Source organism: Schistocerca piceifrons, chromosome 2 (assembly GCF_021461385.2).
Source record: "Schistocerca piceifrons isolate TAMUIC-IGC-003096 chromosome 2, iqSchPice1.1, whole genome shotgun sequence".
NCBI classification, from domain to species: Eukaryota; Metazoa; Arthropoda; class Insecta; order Orthoptera; family Acrididae; genus Schistocerca; species Schistocerca piceifrons.
The window spans coordinates 782,043,598-782,068,163 of NC_060139.1; the positions used below are offsets into that span (position 1 = coordinate 782,043,598).

The 24,566-nt window shown below is 39.4% G+C and overlaps 1 protein-coding gene across 1 annotated transcript in view; it reads right to left on the minus strand.

The window, feature by feature from the left end:
* The window catches only part of LOC124775858 (bifunctional peptidase and arginyl-hydroxylase JMJD5), an 83,104-nt gene that overhangs the window by 52,780 nt on the left and 5,758 nt on the right, over positions 1-24,566 (minus strand). The window contains exon 2 of the mRNA XM_047250692.1: positions 13,323-13,434. Within this exon, the coding sequence (XP_047106648.1) occupies positions 13,323-13,434 (112 nt within the window). The remainder of the gene's footprint in view (positions 1-13,322; positions 13,435-24,566) is intronic.

Genomic DNA, 24,566 nt, shown 5'->3' on the forward strand with positions numbered 1-24,566 from the left:
ATAAAAAAACAGTTTTTAACCACCACTAAAATAGATTATTTCATTTTGTTTTTAACTGATACCATTTTTAAACATTTAATTACTGTGATAGATAAATAAAAACAAGTAAAATCAAATATTAAAAGATTCCAAAAGAAAACTATGATAAGAAGAAAAAATAAGGGCAAATGAAAGTTAATATAATGATTAAAATGACACGCAAATGATTAGAAATTTAAAAAATACAGTTAAACCAATTAAATGAATAAAAATAATGATCAGTCAATACAATAAATGCTTAAAAATATAATATTTTGAAGCGCCTGACAAGATTTAAGCACACAACCTTCTAAAAGGTATGTTCATATGCAAACCGCTACAATGCCACCATCAATCTTGAGACTCTAGAGTACCACACAATATTAGGATCCCCCCCACTGTTTACTCGGAAATGAGCACCCATTAGAGTAAATGGCTGCAGTGTGACACACCTGGGACCTTAGCCTACATGGCAGTATGAATGATTTCAAAAAGTCAATCTTGCCCCCAAGACCTCTCCTTGCCAGTATCGAGGTTGGACAAAAATGTATAATAAGGTGCTTCCACTGACCACCATGTGCGCTTTCTGATATAACTGAAAAATTTAGAGAAAACATAGATTCGCTTGTACGTAAGTTTCCTAATGATACTGTAATCACTGGAGGCAACTTTAATCATCTGAAAATCAAACGAGATTATTATAGTTTTGTTAGTGATGAGCATGACAGGACATCCTGTGAAATGTTACTGAATAACTTCTCTGAAAAAACATAGAACAGTTCAGAACCCTACTCATGACTGAAATATATTAGATGTAATGGCAACAAACAGACCTGACCTCTTTGAAGGAAGTTCAGATTAAAACTGGTAAAGTGACCATGTTACAGCAGCAATGAATACCAAAACACTAAGGGCAACCAAAACAAGCAGAAACATTTGTATGTTTAGCAAACTAGACAGAAAAACAATAGTGTCATCCCTCAGTGAGGAACTTTTAACTTAGCTCAGGACAGGAACATGTGGAGGAACTATGAGTCAAGTTTAAAAGAGTAGTTGACCATGTACTGGATAGCTATATACCTACAGGACAGTTGATAATGGGAGAGATCCTCCATGGTATACAGTCACTGTGAAGGAACTTTTGAAGACACAAGATACTACTGCATAATAGGTACAAAACGAAGCAAAGAGAGAGACATGCTGAATGAAATGCATTTGGCAGTGAAGAGGCAATGCATGAAGCCGACAGCACTACTGTAGCCGAATATGTCAAATGATCTTTCACAAAATCCAAAGGAATTCTGGTCGTATGTAAAAGCTGTTACTGGCAACGAAGTCAGTGTCCAGCCACTAATGGAGAGGACAAGACTGGAAATTGAGAGCAGCAAAGCAAACACAGAAACGTTGAACTATTTTCAAATGTTCTTTTACAAAGGAAAACCCAGGAGTATTTCCACAACTTAATTCTTGTTCGACTGAAAAGATGAGTGAAGTAGATATCACTGTCTGTGGCATTGAGAAACAGCTGAAATCGTTATAATTGAACAAAGCCCTATGGCCCGATGGAATTCCTATCAGATTCTATATCCAATTCGCAGCTGAATTAGCCCCTGTGTTAACAATACTTTATTGTAAATCTTTCGAATAAAAAACTGTGCCTAGTACTTGAGAGAAAGCGTAAGTCACACTTGTCTACAAATGGGTAGCAGAAATGATTGACAAAACTACTGTTCAATATCCTTGACAGCCTTTTGTTGCAGAATCTTAGAACATATTCTGAGCTCAAACATAAGAAGGAATCTGGAACAGAATGACCTCTTCCACACCAACCAGCATGGATTTCAAAAACACAGTTCATGTGAAACCCAACTCTCACTTTTCTCCCATGACATCCTGAAAGCCGGGAACTAGGTAGTCAGCTAGGTGCAGTAGTTCTCGGTTGAGGAAAGTATCTGACTCAACATCCACCTACACCAATATGGGCAGATGTAGCATGTTATCTTGGATGGAGAGTCATCAACAGATGTGGAAGAAACTTTGGTACCTCAGTGAAATTTGTTAGGTCCCTTGCTGTTCATGTTGTATATTCATGATCTTGTGGACAATACTAATAGTAACCTCAGACTTTTTGCAGATGATGCAGTTATCTACAACTACGTAGTCTGAACGAAGCTGTACAAATATTCAGTCAGACCTTGATAAGATTTTAAAATGGTGCAACGATTGGCAGCTAGCTTTAAATTTTCAAAAATCTAAAATTGTGCGCTTCATGAGACAAAAAAATGTAGTATCCTAAGAATAATATTAGTGAGTCACAGCTGGAACTTGTGAAATCAAACAGTTGGGTGTCACACTTAGTAGGGACACAAAGTGGAATGATCACATAGGTTCAGTCTTGAGTAAAGCATGTAGCAGACCTCTGTTTATTGATAGAATACTACGGAAATGAAACCAATCTACAGAAGAGACTGCTTACAAATCACTTGTGTGACTAGTTCTAGGATATTGCTCATGAGTGTGGGACACATAGCAAATAGGACCAACAGGGTATATTGAATGTCTAAAACCACAGCAGAACAAGAATGTAAGTAAAAACACTCCAACGAAGACCCCGAGTGAAAACATACAGCTGACACAGCTGTCAGAGATTTGTGTTGGCCACTTGCCTTACATTAAGCGAAATCATTCGAACATGGAAAGTGAATGAAAAACATTCATATAGTTGAATGATGATTGTTCACAGCCCCCAGGATGTGAGCAAGCATAGCTGAAATAACTGTCAACTTTGAGCCATCAGTCAAGAGGACTGTGGAACCAGGAAATTCGCCAAGAACGGAGAGAAACAAATACTGAAATGCAGAGAGGTCTATCATTTCCTTTGAGCCAATGGAAAGGTCCAGCCAGATCCTTCGATGATGTATGCACCGCGAGGAGAGTGGATGGGGTTTTATCAAGATCTGATTGAATATTTCCGCAGCCTTTTTTTTTTTTTTTCCAGACAGTACTTCATTATAGGTAACTGCATTGTCGGCAAAAATCATTAATATACAGCATAAACATAATGAGTCCTAGCACACTTCCCTGGGACACTTGTCCAATTACTTCTACATCTGCAACTACTTCCACATATTGCAATGATGGTCCACACAGGATAACACAATGTGTCCCCCCTAACAAGAAATTAAGCCAAAAAATTCACTTTATAACCCATACAATCTTACTTTCAATAATAAGTGTAGAAGTGGTAGAGTGTCAAATTATTTTCGGAAATCAAGTAATACTGCATCTATGTGATTGTCTTGATCCATGACTTTCACAGTGTCATATGTGAAATGAACGAGCTAGGTTTCTCTCTACTGATGTTTTTGAAATCCATGCTGGCTGGTGTGGAGGTCATTCTGTCTGGTGTGAAGGTCATTCCACTGGAGCTCAGAATATGCTCCAAGACTCTACAAGATATGGTGTCAATTATATTGGACACCAGTTCTGTGGATAACTTCTGCTACGCTTTTTGTAGCTGGGTGGGACTTCGGCTTTCTTCCAACCAATGGGCCCAGTTTTCTGTTGGTGAGATTTACATTATATTACAGCTAAAAGAGTGGCTAAGTTAGCAGGAAATTAGATACAGAATTTGACAGAGATTCCTTAGTGCTCTGAAGTTTTGTTCAGTTTTAGCAATTTCAACTGTTTCTCAACATCACTGACACAAATATGTGTCACTTGTCTTTGCAATGGTGTGAGAAACTGGGGCAATACTGCTTTATTTTCCTTTATAAATGAATACTTCAAATTTGTATACAGTATTTTTCCTTTGGTTTTTCTACCCTCCATTTCAACTGCTTTGTCATCCATCAGTGCCTGGAAACTGACTTTGGTAGCAACATCAGCCTCTACATATTACCTGGACTTCTTTGGGTTGTATAACATCTTTCAATAATATTTTTTCTACGTCTTTTGAAAATATTTTTCTAGGGTAGTCTTCTAAGTGTTCATGGATTGTCTTCTTCTCAGCAGAAACTTATTTCATTCACCATCTCTCTATCTATAGCGCTACCCTATTATAAAGTAGACTGTTTCTTTATAAACTTATTTACAGTGATTTTACAACATGCACGGTCCCTCACAGCATGAACTGTTTTACTGAGTATGTACCCAACCAGTGTATGGTAAACTGTTCTTTTAAGCTCTTAACTTAAAACCCAAAGTTATCTAGTTTTTATTATTTAGACAAACTTAAAATTCACAGTATACTATGAGAACTTAGAGAAAGATCTTCGAAAAAATAAAAGCCCACTTATATCCGTTTCAGCACTGATAAGTGTTCTGCCACTAGAGAGCATCTAGTACGACATTTGTAGGCTGGCTGTCATGTTTTGGTTGAGATGGTTGTCACTAGATATCATCTTTACTGTGTGCAGCTTTGGAGACCCGACAACAAAATGGGCGCTTTCAGACTCTTCTCTACAGATGTTTATGCAAGGCTTTCAAAACATATGGCTATAATGATCCAGAGTTCGAAACTGAACTAAGTGGCTCAGAAAGAGAAAGAAAAATGTGATACTACTTCATCACAGACAAAGTGATATTTCGTCAGTTCAGGAACAAGAGCTCGCCAGTGGTACAAGATAAATACCACTGTGCACCAGCCAGCTCTTCCAAGATTTATGTTCATCAGGAAACCATTGTGAAATACATGGTTAGGCTTCATAGCTACACAGAAACCTAAAAATGACAAAGTTTCAGTATAAATAAGTAGAAGTCCAGTGCATGAATATACTCAGGTTTTTATTACTGGCGATCTTCAAAATTTTGTAACTCATTATTTTGAGCTTGAAAAGCAACATTGTATGTCTATACATAATGTGATTCATTACAAGATGGTTTTCATTAACAACAGTATTATTTTTGAACACAACTTAAAAAAGAAAAAGTATTCATTAAGTTAAGGTATTAAACTTTAGCTATTTTTCATCTGACCAGAGGTAAATGTTTGGAGTTCCTCTGAGATGTGACACCATTGCTTATTTATTTAACTTACTAAATACGTAAATTTTCCTAGTTGTTTTAGCTGTCCTTTGTACTCTGGTAATCACTACTAAAACTGCCTCTCAGTCAATGACACATTTCAACATGAACATCCTCAAAGACGTAACTTATATTTGTTGCCCTTAGATCCAAAACATCCCAAATTATTTGTTCTAGGTACTTTTCAGGGAAAACATTTAGTGTTGTTCCACAGGAGGTTTCATCAGGCCCACCACTTACAGAAACTATAATTGCTCCACTTGTCTGTTGGATGATTAGAGACTCCTCCAATGATTACAGTATGATTGGGGAATTTGTGTACTAGCAAAATGATGTTTTCTTTTAAAGTTTTTGGTTGCATCTGAGAGTCTGGTTGTCGATAGGAAGACCAAACTGTAAGTTTGTGTCCACTCTTAATAATGAGTCTTGACCAAACAATCCTGCGTTCATTTTCAGTCTATCTCTGTATCTGAGTTCCTTGGCTACTGCAACAAACAACAACCACCCCATTTCCCATTATCCGATACTTTCAATATACACTTAAATTTTTTCCCCAAAAATCTCCCTGCTGTCAGTTTTGGGCTTTAGTCAGACTTGTGTATCTAGTTTCAGTGAGCCACACTGCTTTTTTACAAGTGCTTCACACACTGACAATGTTCTGAATGCCTCAGAGTTAATATCACTAGCATTTTAACACTCTTGCCTCTAGGGACACTTCTTTGGATAAGATTCCCTACAGCTATCATAGTCTGTATTGGATGAAGAGTCGTATTACTTAAAGAAGACTTGTGTGCATGCAATAGTTAGTTACCTGGGAATCGGTCTTTAATGTCTTAGTGCACACATGTCATTTAGAGAAATCCTACAGAACTGAAACCTATGGCCCAAGTCTTTGATGTCACAGACTAACTGGTCACAAAAACCTGCAAATTTTAAGCTTCACTGAAACTCCACGATCAAGGCTGGTCTTCTCCACCTCTGCCTGTTGCTGGAATGGTCAAGGGCCATGGAGCCTAAACAATAGGCATCATCTGTTCCAACATGCATCACAATTTGTGCCCTTGATGGCTACAAGAGCAGCCTCAACAACATTCTATAAATGGAGCCTCCAAGGATACACACTGACAATGAGAGCACATCCCATCTCCTCCTGCCATTTCCCCCAGGGGTACAATTATTCATCCCAAGTTTGAACTACTGATGATTTACAAACTTACTATTTTTACATTTATCTCCCCTTCATGGAGTGCCAGATTTACCAACAGTTTTCACGCTACAGAAAAGAGCCATACAAATAATAACTACAAATAGCAGCCAAGCTCATTTTAAAGATCTGTTCAAAAACACTGGGGATTTTAACTGCACCCGGTGAGTACATTTACCCACCAGTAGTGCACATGAAAGATAACATTGGTAACTACTACTCAAACAGCTCTTTCCCTAAGCATCAAACAAGATACAGACTGAACTTATGTTCACCAAGGCAGAATAAAGATAAAATTCAAAATAGTATTTTCTACCAAGGAATGAACTTGTGTAATAAATTTCCCTAGGAAATTACACAGATGAGCAGTTAGAAAGTATGTGCTAAGCAATACATTCCATACAGTGGAGGGTTGCTTAGATGAAATAGGCAGATAAAAATGTAACACAAGTAAATAATAATAATAATAATAATAATAATAAAACATTTATCATTTCATGTAGGTCTTTCACATAATGTACTTTTATTTTTGTTTTCTGGAAAGCTTCACTCCCTAAGCTACACAATGTAAAGGGGATAGGCAAAATAATGTGAATATCTGTACTTACTTGGGAATGGTTTATTAATAAGGGGTTGGACCCCCATTTGTCTGTAATACAGCTGCAATTCTTCTTGGATACTGGCATACAATGAGGGTTCGGTAATGTTCAAATCAGAGGACTGTGCCGGCCAGGGAAGATACTGCAGTTCAGTTGTGTGCTCCTCATACCACAACTATATTGTCCTGGCTGTGTGAATGGGTGCACTATCATTCTGAAATGTGGCACCACTACTGGGTAACAACATTTGAATCATGCAGTGCACCTGATCATCTAAAATGTTAACATAATCTCTGGCTGTAACACAGCCTTTGAGAGTAATGATGGGACCAGCAGAATACCATGATGTGGCTGCCCACACCATCACACTTCCACCCCCATGCTTAACCACTGGAATCAAGCAATCAGGATTGTAGGCTGCTTTTGGCGTTCTCCAGATGTGAACCCGGCCCGATGTTGGAAATAACGAAAACGTTGCTCGTCGGACCACATGATGTGTTTCCACTGATCAGCTGCCCATGATTTATGCTCCTGACACCTTGTTTTACACTCCTCTACATCGATGGTTGTCACTAAAGGTTTTGGTATAGCAACTCATCCATGAATATTCCCTTTATTGAGTTCTCAGTGGACAGTGATGGTAAATACAGGGTCTGTAAGTGGCATTGAGCCCTGCAGTCACTCTAGCCACTGTAGTTTTGTGTTTTTGACAGAACTCTTGTTAGCCTACAAATATGCCTGCCATTTAGTTTCGATTTGTACCCACTATTACTTTTACATGATGATGTCCTTGCAAGTTTTGTGCAGGCTGTCAAGACTGTTGAAACAGTTGTTCTTGAAACATTCAATAAGTTGGCTCCAGCTAATCGGGCCCCCACAATTGGTCCTCTTTGTAACTCTTAGGTCTTTCATGGCACATTAACTTCAACCTCTGAATGCAAATACAAAGTGTGCACTACTCGTGAACAACCTGCACTGATGCCTAGTTTGTGCTGAACATGCACAGTCCAGCATAACACGTGCCTTAGCTGCATTGTTGACCATCAAAAACAACCATCCCATTACTACCACTGTTCACATTATTTTGCCTGTCCCTGTATAATACTAACACCTTATCCTCTTTCTGAGTCCAGAGTGTCACTCATTGTAGGCAGATGCTGACACACTCTCAGACCATGAACTGGGAACATGCAGTACACAGAGTACAAACGAAACATTGTCAATATTGTCCTGATGTCAGCTAACGGTATGTATAGTGTTACATTATTAAATACTGTGTCTAGTGTGTGCAATGACGGTGTGATAAATGAATTAACAGTGTGGCACTAGCCCTTTATATTACTAACCCATGACTTACACAGCTGGTCACAGGTTTCAAGCCCATTGTTACATTGCCAGCTATGGTACAGTCTGAGCAGCTATAGCTTCTTCTTAGTGATTCTTATATGTTAATAGACTGTATGGCATGTTACAGTATAATCCCACTTTTACGTTCCTTGAATTAACTTTTTCCCATTGTTTATGACTTATCATTCCCGTCAAATTTCCGATGCCCACAATGTTAATTTGCACCTGATTTTGTGTCAACATATTTATAATTTTCCCACTATTTACACCTTAAGAAAAAAAGTTTGTGAAGAAAAAAAATGATGCTGGCATGATGTTGGCCATCCATTAGTGTTTACAAATATTACACGGTTAAGTTCCTTGACACCGGGGAGCTCTATTCAGAGAATCTGAACTGGTAAATGTGTCCAATTGGAACAATGCCATATCTCCTGCCACTGCCACTTGGCATGGTGGCTGGTGGGAGTAACTAGTTCATTCAAATAAAGATATCATGACAAATCACAACCATTTCCAAACTGTCTACTGTACAAATGTAGTTTCCTGATTGTGATCAGTGTGACACCTTTGTCGAACCATATTTACTGTCTCTCGGCGTTTGGCCACTTTAAGCATTAGTTGATACAATCATTCACTTTGCATTGCACAAATGTTTTTTGTTTAAACACGGTGCCGGTTACGTATTTTTTTCATGTTGAACAAAACATGTTTCAAGAATTTATTCTCATTGTCAAGTGCAGTATTTATGTATGTATTTTTGTGATGTTATATAAACAATATGAGTGATTGTGTGTGTGTGTGTGGGGTGGGGGGTTTGTTTACACGTAACTGAGGCGGCACAGTACCTGCTAACCTCAAAAGAAGACAGCACTGCAAGAGATGCAGAATAATACATATTCAAACATCACACAAAATACTTATGTACATATTTGCACTTGACAATGAGAAAAAATTCAAAATGTGCCATGCTAAGATGAAAAAATATGTAACTAGTGCAGTATTTCATTATTTAAATAATGAATGACAGTTGCAGCCTTTCAAAAACATCGATTACGATTTATGAAATTGAGTCAGACATCCCTATTCCCCCGTCAAGTTATCAGTTCCAGTTACATCAGCGGTTTTTATTAGATAATAAACCTTATGAGATTATAAACAAGTCCCTGAGAAGCCTTCTGATGCCTGTTATGTTCATATACCATACATAAAGTGCGAAAATTCAAGGGGGTAGTCTACATGGAACTTTTACAGCTTAAAATGTTATTTTCCACATTTTACATTTTCCTGCATTTTTTGAAGTAGCTTGAAAAGTGTAAAAGCAGGGTTACACTGTATATACCACTGGAAATTTGTGAAATCTATTTAGTGGTGTATAACACACATTGTTTCTTGCAATATTTTGTGAGTTATAAGCAATCGTTCAAGTTTTGTTAGCCTCCCAATCCTCATCATGAAAACAGCCTCAAAAAATTGTGTAGTGTGCAAAGAAATGAAGAAGGAAAGTGATACATGGTACAAGTGTGAGAAACGTCTAGTGGCATTGCAAAAAACTTCTAAAACAGTATTATCTTCACTTCTCGCCACTTCAGTAAATAGTAAGGGTAGATTTATAGAGAACTCCTATCAAAAAATTATATAATTTTGAGAATAGAAGTGCAAGACAAAATATGCTCATTGTTGTTAATTTAAACAGCAAATTTAGGGCTGTCGAACATGGGGCAAAATATTAATATGTCAATGGGTTACATAACTTCTTTTCACAACAGTATTATACAATAGGGATAAACTGAATGAGGTAGCACTGTTTTAAACAAGCTGGCCTTTTATTTGGGAGGATGGAGATTGCAATCTTCAGCCACCCAACCCAATTTAGATATTCCTAAATAGCTTCCCACAAAAGCCATCTTATTATAAGGGCCACGGCTGACAGCCTGTCCCACCCTTGCCAAACTAGACTGGTAAGTATGTATTTGCTTGTGTAAATGAGTAATATTATTCTTTGTTTTCTTAGATTATAATACCTTGACCTTTGAAAAAGTGGTTTATCGATGAATAAAACAAAGTCAATGATGACGACTGTGAAGATGACTGGAAGCACTGCTAGTCAAGTGAGTCTCACCAGCTTACGTTCAGATCAAGTACAAGACAGCACCTCATACTTGTTGGTTAGGGAGATGGGTCTTGTCTTTTAGTTTAATATATTCAACTGCAAATGGCTCACCAACTAGATAAGCCAACTGTCTCTCCTGGCCAATTTCTCATACACTATTGTAAGATGTTCTGGGGAGGTGCAGTGCTACCCTCACCCATTTGATGTGTTAAGCAAATGAAGGTCAGGGAGGGATGATAGTTTTTTAGTACTAACTCATCACACCAAAATGTGAATTACAATGTGCTAGTGTAGATGCCCACATAAAGCAGGTCCCAAGCATAAAGAATGCCCTTTACATCCCAGGATCGCAAGCATAATCATTAACTGTGTGTGTGTGTGTGTGTGTGTGTGTGTGTGTGTGTGTGTGTGTGTGTGTGAGAGAGAGAGAGAGAGAGAGAGAGAGAGAGAGAGAGAGAGAGCACAGCATTCCCACTTTTGAGAATCAAAATCTTAGGTTACATGGAAGTGATATCATGTTTTGTCCACTGAAACTATGGCTTGTATTCCACTTACTACATTTCATTATATCAGATGCATATCTTTTACTTGTTAAGTTGTAATTTTTCCTTGATCTATGGAAAATAGTGTACAGCAACTGATGTAATGACAACACCCCTTTGTTAAATATTTTTAAAGAAGTTCATGCAAGTTTTGATTCTGATTTCCAAGTAAGTGTAGTGAAAAGGTAATATTAAAAGACATGTCACTGCTGTTCAAAGGAGTTTTTGTTTCACTAATTTAAACAGGACTGCCAACATCAACAGAGCAGCAATATACTGCCCCTTAAACTGAATTTCATACGAGGGGACTGAGTACATCTGAACCTTCTGCGTGGGAAAGCTCTGACTTGAAACAGAAAAACTTTGACATGTCACATTTAAAATCTTTTCCACACAAGGCATACTGAAATTTTTGTACTTGCTCTAATGCTTACCTTATATTCCCATCATATTCTGTAGATGCACTAAGTCTTGGTGGTTCAGAGTAACACGATAGAAGCTAACTTTGAGTTAATAATACAGTACTCTTATAAAGTTGGAACTGCAGTCTCTCCAAGAGCCGAATAATTCATTTTACAAGGGTTGTTTGAAAAGTTCTCTGAACGGAATAGAAAAAAAAAGTACTTAAATCACTGAAACTTTTTTTATTTTTCAATGTAATCTCCTTGTACATTAATGCACTTGGTCCACGATGCTCCAGTGCCTTGCTTCCATCCGGAACAAGTGTCTGCTCCAGGCCTGCAAAATAGTTGTCAAATCCAGCTATCAATTTTTCGTTTGAAGTGAATCTTCATCCACAAAGAAAAATTTTCAGAGTTGTGAAGAGATGGAAGTCTGATGGAGCCATATCAGGTGAATAAGGCAGGTGTGGCAACAGTTAATACCTTAGTTCATGTAATTTTGCCATGGCAACAGCAAATGTGTGCGGGTGTGCATTGTCTTGATGGGAGATGAATTTCTTCCTTGCTAAACCTGGCCTTTTTAAGCATATCTTTTGTTGCAATTTGGGAGGTTCGCATAGTTATTCTCCAGTAATTGTTTGCCTGGTGGAGAGAGAATCTACAAACAGAATCCCCTTCGCATCCCCGAACACTGATGCCATGACCTTTCCCGCTAAAATAATTGTCTTTGCTTTCTTTGGTGTTGTAGAATCAACATGTTTCCACTGCTTTGGTCATTGTTTTGTCTCTGGGGCATAGTAGTGCACCCAAGCTTCATCTGTGGTCACAAACTGGCACAAAAAATCTTCGCTTCTCCTAAAAAGGGCCAAACATTTTTCGATATGTCTATTCTCATGCATTTTCGATCCAGAGTCGAGTCGTGGTATCCATCTTGAAGAAAAGTTTTTCCTATCTAATTCTTCAGTTAAAATGTGATATACCCTTTCAGGTGACATTTGGCAAGCGTGAGCAATTTCATGCACTTTCAATCGGCGATCCTCCATCACCGTTTTGTGCACTTTAGCAATGACTTCTGGAGTAGTGACACACCTCGGCCGACCACTGCTCGGATTATTATCTAAGCTCTCCCGACCAAATTTAAATTCATCTGTCCACTTGGCAACAGTTGAATATGAAGGAGCAGAGCCCGAGTGTATTTTGGAAATCAACATGAATGTCCTTTCCTTTCATACCTTTCTCTTCTAAGCACTTAATCACTGCTTAAATCTATCTTTACCATCTTCATAAATCACTATGCAGGAACAACAATAGAGCCATATCACTGCCACAGCTCTCTTCCAAGAGCACTGATGTGGCTTGTGTTTACAGGCGACAGTGCAATCAATATCATGTGAACAACTTGTTGCACTAGCATTGACCTCTCGTGGTGATTCCAAGAACTTTTCAAATCACCTTTGTATATTAGCCTAGCTGAAATGAAGGTTTTTTGAATGTATCACCTGCAAGCAGCAGTGCTAATACCTATGGCAAGAAAATGTATACATCACACAGATACTCTAAACAAAGAATAGGGATTCAATGATTACACTTTGAGGAACTCTGAATCTATGGTGTTATTCAGTAGAAGCAGTTTTTTTTCATTATTTAAAAATATTGGGGCCAGAAACATCAATAATTTCTCCTCCATTCACAACACAAAATATAGGCTTCTGCGTGTGTACCCATTTAGTGCCACTTGTTTACAAGTTCTACAACAGAAGTTTGTTAAGAGAGACATGAAAAATGTTTTACTCATGTCAATGAACAGCAATGTGAAGCTAAGATATGAAATGAGGGATTTGTTGCTACAAGGTAAATGAAAAGTAATATGTTACTGAATAAAAGGATGCTCTGTATTACAGGATACTGCAAAACTTTCCTTTCCCACTTTGCCTCCTGACTAAATATTGTTCTGTAACTGCAACGCTAAACCACTGAATAATTGTAGAATGATAATGTTTTAATTATTTAATGGTCCAATGATTAACACTGCCCAAAGACAAAATCTGCTTCAAATGAGTGAATAATAAGTCTCACCTTGATGAGGGCTGCAACAGTGTAAACTTGCCTCAACCACACAGGAACATTACACCAATGTCCAGTATTCAGTTGTTCCCAGGTGAAATCCAGAACAGCATCTACATAGCCACTGAAAAATAGACAACATATGGTACACATTTCCAGCATTATGAATATAGAATGAAATGGTCAACAAATTTCACAAGTAGCAATGATATTTTCTCTTCACTGTATGTGCTGTAATGATTGGAAAGGTATGTATTATCTAGCTCATTTTCTTTCATCTCCTAGATACCACAATAAGTAAGTAGTTCTTAAATTATGAAAAGTTTCCCAACAATTATTTCTCTGGACTTTTTTTTGTAGAGGGTGTGTTTTGAAACTTTTAACACTCAGATAACTCTTTATCTTAGTATTAAATCAATCATCTGTAGCTAACAGCACTGTTCAGTAACAAACTGAAGCTCTCAGTAGGTCCATGTGAAGTGTGCTTGGATAGCACAAGTGGCAACACACCACTAATGATTTAGAGAGCCAGTTCACTGGGCATCTGCCATTTGAAGATAATCTCAATGCAACAGCACAGAAATGCTCTAACCATATGGTACCAGCATATAATTAGTTCATCCAGTATCAATTATGAAAACTGCAAAATAACAGCCAGCAGTAAGACCAAACATTCTTCAGAAATGTAATTTTTACCACATTATGAGACAACTGGTTCAAACAACTAATTGTACAGATCACCGTGAAAGAAATACTTTACAGCTCCTGGCTACAGTCCTACATGGCTTTACAATAAGGGTAGCTGACATCTGTTTACAAAAATGATACAAGACTGACAGGATCTGTAAGCATATTCTATGCCCAAATGCTATGACATTTCTGGAGGAAAAGTCACTACCAAAAAATCGTAATCTTATACTCTCACAACTCTCAGCCATTTAATATTTCTGGTGCTTTTTGCAAGCCTTTTCTTTACTATAGCTGCATTTTAGCCATGAAGTACCAATAGTTATGCAATAACAGCTGATTAAATTGTTTGTAGCAGTAAAAATGATCTTTGCCTGTAAAAAAAATTTTGTGAACTATTATTGTTGCTCACTCTGTGCATGCACTGGGCATAATATGAGGGCTATGCCGAAAGTTTTCAGCAGCCCGTAAACCTTACGGCAGAGGGCAATGGGGTTGTTTTCATTCAAAAGAGCGATGTTTTTCAACCTTGGGATGTGCACACACAGCCCCTGTCTAGCAGTGATCACCCCCACAGTGCGGTAAGAAAGCACAGGCACTGCTGAGTCGGAAACAATGCAGGATGGAGCTGTCGCACCACAACTTCCGCGCCATGATTTTTTTACTATTATAAAAAGGGTTTAAGTGCCAAAGGATGCCATTCTTCTTTGCTGCGTATTTTTGGTGAAGCTTCCCCTTCTAGGGACACATTTGGGAATTGGTTTCGCAAGTTTTCGAGAGGTCAGCCGTCAACTGAAGATGAACCTTGTCCCGGTCGGCCAGCAACAGCTGTGACTCATGAAAACATTGATAATGTGAGGAAAATGGTCAAAGAAGATCCACATCTTACATTTTGCGGCATTGAAGGGACCCTAAATATTGGCTCAACAGCAGTACAGACCATCGTTCATGGTCACTTAGGCCATACTAAGAGATGTGCCTGTTGGGTGCCACATTCCCTGACAGAAAGCCGAAAGGAGGTGAGAGTGGACTGGTGTCATTTCATGCTCGAAAAATTCAATGGAGGGAAGTCCCAAGACACCTACAATATCGTCACAGGTGATGAAACATTGGTCTACCATTATGACCCTGAAACGAAGAGACAATCTTCTGTGTGGTGGTTTCCAGGGGAGGAACCACCCACAAAAGTTCGACGAAGTTGGAGCTCTGGAAAATATATGGTGGCAACTTTTTTCACAAAGATCAGGCATCTCACCTCTGTGAGCTTGGACACACGCCATACAGTCAATGCTGAATGGTACGCGAACGATTGTCTTCCAAAAGTCATCGCCACATGTAAGTCACAGCATCCAAAGTCCAAGAGTGTGCACCTTCTGCTGCATCACGACAATGCATCTGTGCACAGGGCTGCCAGAACGACGGACTTGAAAAAATTAGAGGGCAGCGGTTTCCATCAGATGAAGAGGCCATTGCAGTGTATGAGAGTGCACTAAGTGACATCCCAAAAGAAGCTTGGGCTGACATTTTCTAAGTGGTTTCAGAGAATGGAAAAATGTATACATGCTAATGGAGAGTATTCTGAAAAATTGTAAATGTCTTTTTGCAAATAATTCTTTTTCACACATTCTGCTAAAAACTTTCGCCATAGCCCTCGTATACAGGGTGGGAAAAACAAAACTGACCCAGAAAATATCTGAAAGGCTGACACCAAACTGACCCTGGTTAATGAACAAGAGAACTTTCCATCACAGAAAATAATGCTGGAAACAGTTATTTCAATGCTCTAACCAGTTGCTGTTACATTTCTGCAAATGTAAATCTATCTGCCGTGTGCTCTGTTCCAAGTCTCCCACTGTGACACTCATCTGGATGAATGAGAGTAGACATGGCCAGCTGAATCCAACATAAAATAGTGCCCACAATAAAACAGCAGATGTTCACTGTCAAGTGTTAGCACTATTCGTAGAAAACATCTAGGAACTATTTACGCAAGAGTTTAAGATGGGAAGTGTTTTGGTAAAACCTCCAGCAAACCCTGCAAAACAAAACCTGGTAGCAACATGGCACAAAATGTGCTCTGTAGCAAAGAAGAGCCATAATTATCTGAACAGCGTAACCACCAGAAAACCTTGGTTGAGTGAAGGAAAGCCTGGAACAAGTCCAACGAAATCTCAATGCTGATTTATCTGTGCAACTGGAAATTAAGAAAACGTCAGGTCAAAACATTATCAAAAACACTCTGCACTTACAACCTTACAAAATTTACTGTTGTTGACGAGTTAAAGTGCCCAAGAGAACTTTCCCATGTTGAGTTATGCCATTGATTTCTAGGCAAAGTGATAATGACTTTTCAATCCACAACTTTTCATTTCTTCATGTGAGCCCTAGTTCAGCTTGTCAGGCTGTGAGAACTCATGAAATATACTTCGTTATGAATAAGAAAATTCCCATCAGTACTTTGAAAAGTCATTGGACAATCTCAAATTTCTGGTGAACAATGCATGATGTCTGCATCGTAACATGCCTCTCACTAAACTGTCACTGCTAACCAGCACATCTGGAAACTGTTTAATCCGTATGTGGATCAATTCATAAAAGGTGAATGACTGTCTGGATATTTTCAGGAAGACAGAGCAACAGCACACATGGCCTTGACAACCTGGTCAAAAGAAAGAAACACTGGGTTTAACAACCTGTTGACATCGAGGTCATTGGAGACAGAGCACAATTTAAGGAAATCACAGAAAACCTAAATCTGGATGGCCAGATGCAGGTTTGAACCGTCGTCATCCCGAATGCAACACCAGTGTGCTAACCACTACATCACCTTGCTCAGCGACAACGTCATGAGAGCATGAGGTAATTGGTGAAAACAAGACAATCGGTGAAAGGATTGTAGTCTCGTGGCCACTTCAATTTCCTGACCTATATCCCTCCGATTTTTACCTGTGGGGCACTTTGAAGAGTCAGTTGAACTCAAATAATCCTCAAATACTGAAGAACTTACAGAGGAACAATGGAAACATTACTGCTGCTGTCCTTAAGGCACAGATGCTAAGCATGTCCAACAATTTATAGTACATCGAAAATTTCAGTGTGAAGTAATGCGCTGTGTGTGTTAGCACATGGAATGTTACCGAATTCAAATATATCTTTAATTTTTTTGGGTAAAGATCAACTGCAACAGTAAATAATATATTCTGTGGTCTGAAATTATTTGTTGTCAATTACAGACTTTACTGTACATACCACAATCAGATTCTTAAAGAACTCTTAAATCATTATTTGACTAATTCAATCAATTAAATTAATCTACTAAGTGAAACTGGGAAATTGTGAAATAATTAACTATATTGAGAGGATGAGGACAAGTAATGCAGCACCATCACCATCATTAATATGGAGCAATGGAGTCACAAGAGGTTCAGGAAAATCATTCATTCAAGAGACAGCTCCATTGATTCAGATGCAAAATTGCAAATAGTAAATGCTGATGAACAGATGGAATCTATTTCCCCAGTTTTCCAGAAATGTGTTTACTGCTCTACCTCGCTGTTTACTGGTAACCAAAATTTGATCATACACAGTAACTTCACCAAAGTGCAGCTGGCTCATAGAACCCAGTATATTACACTCGCTGATGAACACTCAACAGAAACAAAAGTAATGTCAGGTGTCCCCCATCCCTGAAGAAAGTGTAATAGTTGAAGTTCAGTTCTCAAACAACACCTGAAAGCTACCCTTTGTCATTGCAGCCACTCCTCTATTGTGTGTTGTCCTCTTCATTTCTTGATAATTTTGACTCCCTGAACCTTCAAACACATTCACTGCATTTTTCTTTCTTGGCCTCCCATTTCATTTCTCCCTGGCACTTTTTTCCATTATTCAGTCAAATAATGTTTGCAATACTTACCACATCACTGACCAGTTAATGACAGTTAAAATAAATAGTGTACTTGTGGATTTGGTAACGATCCATATATTTCCCAATATCGGATCAAACTTGGAAGAAGTGGGGGAGTAATTTCATGTCAATTCAACACAGCACTCAACCCGCTTCACTCAGATTTCTTTCAATTTGGGGCATCCAATGATACAGATAAGAGATGGAAAACTACCAGTTTGCAGAGGTATATGACAATTGTGAAGAAAGTTATGGGTCTGCAAAGTTTGGAAATTGTATGACATTTACAAATGTCTGTCTCAACATAAATAATTAATTCTCATTCTAAGCCAGAAAAGCTAATTAGTAGAGCTTCACATTGATGCAACAAGATGGGTTTCAAAGAATTTTGTTGTTCAAGGTCATTGACCTTAATCTTTGATCTTGTGTATCTCTAAACGCCGTGTCTTCAATTTTTTGAAGAAATATATAGTATTGTTTCAATATCTTACTATAGATGTAAATATTAAGATGGCACACCAAGGCATCACACCCAAAATGTCATCTATGTACATCGCAACACTAACAAAACGTAGTAAGCAACTATGTATCTGTTTTTCTCCAGAATAGCAGCCATACCAATAACCGATTCTTCTTTGCTCACTGAAGAAGCAGAATACAGTGAAACCTTGCATAGCGAGCATAAATCGTTCCAGGACCTTTCTCGTAGCATGAAACAGTCGTTAAGTGAAAATTTATCCCATATAAATTAGTGTAAAATACGATAATGCATTCCATCCAGGGAAAGCACTAAAAATTTTAACTTATTCATGTCATTTATTCAAAGAAAATTACATGTACAGTATTATGTACCTTATCTACGATACATAACCAATTCTTTTTACCAGGAAACTATTCATCTGTTTGTGTCGACACTTCAACACTTGGTAAAAATGTGACACAGCATTACTGTCAAATTTGTAGTGCACATAGCCACTGCTTTATTGAGGTGATGACTTTCAATGTATGATGTAACCATCTCCCACCCTTTCAGCGTTTCTCTTATTGCACCAGAAGGTTGCTGCTTTGTTGTTACTGCCACCAATTCCTCTGAAGAACACTTCTCCACAATTTCCTGCTGTGAAACACATTGCAACTCCATAAGCTCTTTGGTGGTTATTTCTTGGCTGTGATCTTCCACAAGCTCATCAGTATCATTCTTATCAATTCTGGTCCCAAACTCTTAGCTAAAGAGAATATCATTCGCTACAGGCTCCACAGGTACTTCCTCAAATGCCTCACTCACATTCAACAATGCACTCCAGCCAAAACCGCTTCTAAGCAGAAGTGAGAGTTCTCTTGGTAACCCCTTCCCACACCTTTTTGGACATCTTGACACAGGGAATTATGGCAAAGAGATTTCCAAAACTCAAAAAGTGAGATTGGTAGCTTCAGTCAACTCAAAGCAATTCTCTAACAGGGGGTTGAGTGTAAAGATTCTTAAAACTAGAAATATTCTGCTGGTCCATAGGATGGATTAACAGAGTGGAGTTGGAGGCAGAAACTGGATTTTGATGAACTGAAGTTCAAGGAGGTGGTCTTGTAGTGCTGGAGAATGGGTAGGAGCGTTGTCCATAGCAAGCAAGACAGGGAGTGACAGATTTATCTCAAGCGAATATTTTTCCACCGGGGACCAAACACTTCATCGATCCCATCATAAAGAAGACCACGTGTCACCCAAGACTTCTTGTTGGACCTCCACATCACACTTAACCTGCTCTTCTGGACATTACACTTCTTTGATGCTCTTTGAGTTTCTGAATGGTAAACAAGCAGCGGTGTAATTTTCAAATCGCCACTTGCATTGGCACATAATAGCAGTGCGAGACGGACTTTCACTGGCTTGTAACCGGGCAATACAGTCTCCTCCTCTGTTTTAAAGTTAGGGTTTGGCATCTTTTGCCAGAATAGACACATCTCATCACAATTAAAAGCCTGTTGTGGCAGTTAAACCTCAGAATCAACGAGTATCTTGATGTTGCTGATGAAGTTCTCTGCTGCCTTTGTGTTGGAGCTGGCTGCTTCGCCATGCCTCACAATGCCATGGATGCCAGTTCTCTTAAACTTCTCGAACATCCACAACTTGCAATTGCTTTTCATTTATCTATATAAGGAGCAATCTTTCAACATCATCCAGAATACTAAACGTTGTTTAGACACTCTTGTCACTCCCTTTGAAGTATCTATCTATCTCCTTAATCTTTTCCTTGGTCTTGAGGATAGGGCAAATAGCTGATGTAGACGACTGTAAATGAATGCTGAATCAGCAGGGCTCACACCATGTTCGCATTTTTCAACAATTTTACATTTCATTTCTAAGGTAATTTTTTTCACTTATGGTCATCATCTTGCAGCTTTATCTTTGGGGACATTTCTATGAAGCTTATTAAAATTTGCACACACAAAAACACAGTATGAACACAACTTTAGAAAAATGTGTGATCACAAGCTCCGCTAAGATGGTAGCAGAAAGAGCACTAAACATCGACTGCAGTACGTAATAAAGACATTGTGTTCACATATGCCACAGCCAACAATAAAACATCAACATCTGCATCTGCGTGATTACTCTGCTATTCACAATAAAGCGCCTGTAAAAGGTTTAATGAACCACCTTCATGCTGTCTCTCTACCGTTCCAATCTCACGTTTGAGAGTGGAACGGTAGAGACACACACGCGGGAAAAACTAGCACTTTTTCTGTACGAGCCCCCGATTTCTCCTATTTTATCATGATGATCAATTCTCCCTAGCTGCCTCCACTCATTTCCGATGGAGGAAGCGCTCGAAACTTCCACAAAATGGTGGCCCATGGTGTTGGCGATAGCAATAGGGTCCAAGATAACCGTCTGCTACTGTCAGGCCGGAAATTGGGGAATGGATCTTGGTCCCAGAGAGCCATCGCAGATTGGCCCACATGACAGAGGAAGAGGTGGGACTGTTAAAAGTACTATTGAATGAAATCCATCTAGCTCTTTTACTATCCCAAAGAGCGCGATGACACTTTGCATGGGTCTGTTTATAATGAATGCAGTTTGCCATCGTAGGACAACGGTTAAAAACGTGGAGAGCATGTCTCCATGCGTGAATTGCATCGCAGCATGCCTCAGGCCACCACGGGACTGGGACATGATGTGGTAAAGAGAACTCCAGGGAATGAAATGTTCTGCAGCAGTAAGGATAATGTTTGCTAGATATTTCACGTGGTCATCACAGTTGGGGAAATCTTGCTCTTTGAAGGTAGCCAGAGAGGAGTAAAGCTGCCAGTCAGCCTTAGTAAGCTGCCATTTTGGTGTCTAAGCATGTGGGGTAGGGGTCAGCAAATGGATAGCAAGATGCCCCCATGAGATAGAATGCCGACCTCAGGGGGAAGGCCGAAACGAATCGATAAGTAATGTGAAAGCTCAAAGCAGTCGTGAGGGTGCAAGTTCATTTCCTGAAAGCAGAGTACAAGGGGATGCTACAAGCAGCTGTAAATCCTTTGTGGGACCAAAGGCTGCGAACGTTCCACTGGAGGGCAGTCATGATGAGGAAGAGATGTAGGGGGGTCAACTTGGCAGCTGCCAAGTGACAGCCGGTGTAGAGTCGCTACTACATGACACAGAAGCAGGAGGTTCCTGCTCCATGGGGTTCACAGAAATATCAGCTTGCTTGTGTGGTTGGTCTGTGGCATCCAACACTGAGAAACGGTTGGTGATGCGCACCGGTGATACGGAGGCCGGCTGGACTAAGGTACCACGTGGTGACACTGTCAAAGAGGATCATTGAGTTGGAAAAGGATAAGACCGTTTGTCTTTGGTGGGCTTCTTCAAGCCTTTCCAGTTAGAGGAAGAGTTGGGTGATGTTTGGCTGGAGGGACAGAGGAAATCTACACGGGAGTACTCCTGTCCTTTCCAGCCTACTGGTTGTGTAGCTGGTGGCTTTGCCCCTTGAGGCGAGAGTTTGACAGTTTGTTACACAGCTGGATGTTGGGGATGGCAATGCTACCTCAAAACTGGGCAATTTCACAACCTCAGAACTGAATTTGAGGTCACATGTCTGCTGACCATGCCCCTCATGGAGCGAGGGGTAACAAGAACAGGACTATAGGTGCCAGATGGGGGAAAACAGGGTTTGTGACTAACCGGTAACTGAGTGACTGGGTAAGACACTCTTTCCTTTACCCAGATCTCTTGGACAGCCCACTCATCAATATACACAGGACAATCTGAAGAGGAGGTGGCATGGCCGCCATTGCAGTTGATACAGCAGGGAGGAGGAGGAGGAGGCACACATCTGCCCTCATGTGCATCCCTATCAAAGGTTACACACTTGGCGGAATGCCGACAAGACTTTCTAGCATAGTTGTAACAATGACACTGGTAGCAGCACATCAGATTCGGAATGTATGGCCAGACTGTGATAATTTCATAGCCTTCTTTGATCTTTGACGGCAGCACCACTCTACCAAAGGAGAGGAAAAGCACTCTGGTGGGCGCTAAGGAGGACTCTACCTATTTCATAACACGATGGACGTCAAAGACACCCTGAACAGAGAGGTAAGATTGGATTTCAGCCTCGATTAGACCGTCGAGTAGTCTGGTGTAAATTACACCACGGGAAGAATTCAAAGTCTTGACACAAACAGGGTAGGCGTGGAGAAGGGAGGCAGCAAGCAGTTGTGTTTGAGAATCAAAGTGTCATTCCTTAAACGAGAGCAGGGTTTCACAGGGCCAGCAATTGCAGTAACAGTTTTCTGAATAGTAAACAGATTTACTGTGGCAAAGGACTGACCATCTTCAGTATGTGAGACCACAAGGAACCGTGGTGCAGCAGGAATGGTCTTTTAATCATTAGCCTCATTATGTTTACGTTTTGTAGATGTTGATTGGGAAGATGATTGACTCATTGCGTGAAAATCCCCATGATTGCCAGCATCTCCAATAGCGCGCTCCTTCCAACTGGGGGGCTCCCTTCACAAGGGGGCACACTGCCTTAGGGGGCTGTCCACACCTCAGGTCACACCTCCCAAACATCGGACAGAGAGACCAATCAGCAACTTGGGAGGGTTGCAGCTCACGCAATCACCACTCCCTGGGCCTGGTCTGTACCAGGAGGTTCATGGGAACCCTACCTGTCGACCCAGGGCTGGGAATTACTCATTAATCATTCACCTGTTACACGTCAGATGTGGGCGCCTGCTTTCAGGAACACACGGGTGGCGGGGGGGAGGGGAGGGGGGACAAGAAAAAGAGGAACCTCAAATGCCAAAGCAGAGGAACGAGAGGAGAAGGGAAACACAGGAAGGAAAACGGAGCAAAAACAAAGCTGAGACTGTTCTTACGTCAGTGACAGACAATGCAGAACATTCCCAATAACATTCCAGAGATGTTCCCCAAAGGACGGGAAAAAGAATAGCAAGAGGCTAGACATGCAGCACGGAAGGGAAAAAGTGCTGCAAAGGCTGGAGCCCTGTGGTAGCCAAGCACGAACCCGCCAAAGAGAGGCGAGCCCCCTGGGGGTGAAAACTATTTTGTTATCTCATTAGTATTATCACATAGGGCAACAGATGCTTAATCAAAGTGAAAAGAAGGATTGCATTGGAAAAATAGACATTTATGATTAAGAAAACGCATTTTAATGAGCAAATGTATGAATATAGATGTCAGAAATTCCTTTGCAAAATCATTTGTATGGAGTACAGTGCTCTATGAAATGGAAAAATCTGACTGCAGGTAAAGTGTATATAATAAAATTAAAGTTTCTGAAATGTGGATATGGCAAAAACAAAAGAATGAATTGGATGGGAACAAGAACCAACCCTAAAATCTTAAGGATCAACAAGGAGAGATTATTATTAAAGGAAATGAAAGAGAGAAAAATAAAATTTATTGGACATTTAATCAGATAACAATTTGATCACCAACTTTCTTGAAAGTACAGTGTTGAGAAACAAACAAAGAAGACAATCTAGAAAGAAACATTCAGAAGAAAGCAAGGAGAGGATAAGATATGATAAATACATGGAACTGACATAAATAGCAAACGACAGAAGAGAACGGTTATTCGACACGGCATTAGCCTCTAGAAGAAGCATGTAATCTTCCCATCCCATTTATTTGTTAAAAACTTATCGTGGCTAGATGTCCAAAGGTTTCATTTTCATTTTGGATATTTTCCTCTGATCTATAAATGGTTTCAAAACATTTTAATTTTATTTTCTTTCTTGTTCCTTTTTGTACCACCACAAAGGTTGGAAATTTTAAATTTTTAACAATGAGATGGCACAAAATGACAATTTCTAACATTTTGATGATAAATTATCAGTTTGTTATCATCCAAACGTTATGAAATTTGGATGTTTCATACTGCTTAGTATAAGGATTGTAAGATAAACATCTCATACCATTAAGTAAAACCATCAAGAAACAACAATTCTGTGTGTAAACCTTTTTACTTTATTTTGCAAAACAAAACTGTTCACCATTACATCAAAAATCACACAAAAGGATTGTTCATAAGTTCAGTAAAAATTACTTCAGGTTTCAGTTTCTTCCCTCTATCGACGTTTGGTTTTGGTAAGAAATTCTTCCCTTAAATAGTTTCTGTGTTGAGCATTTAGAAACTTTGAAAGCACTTTAAATTTTC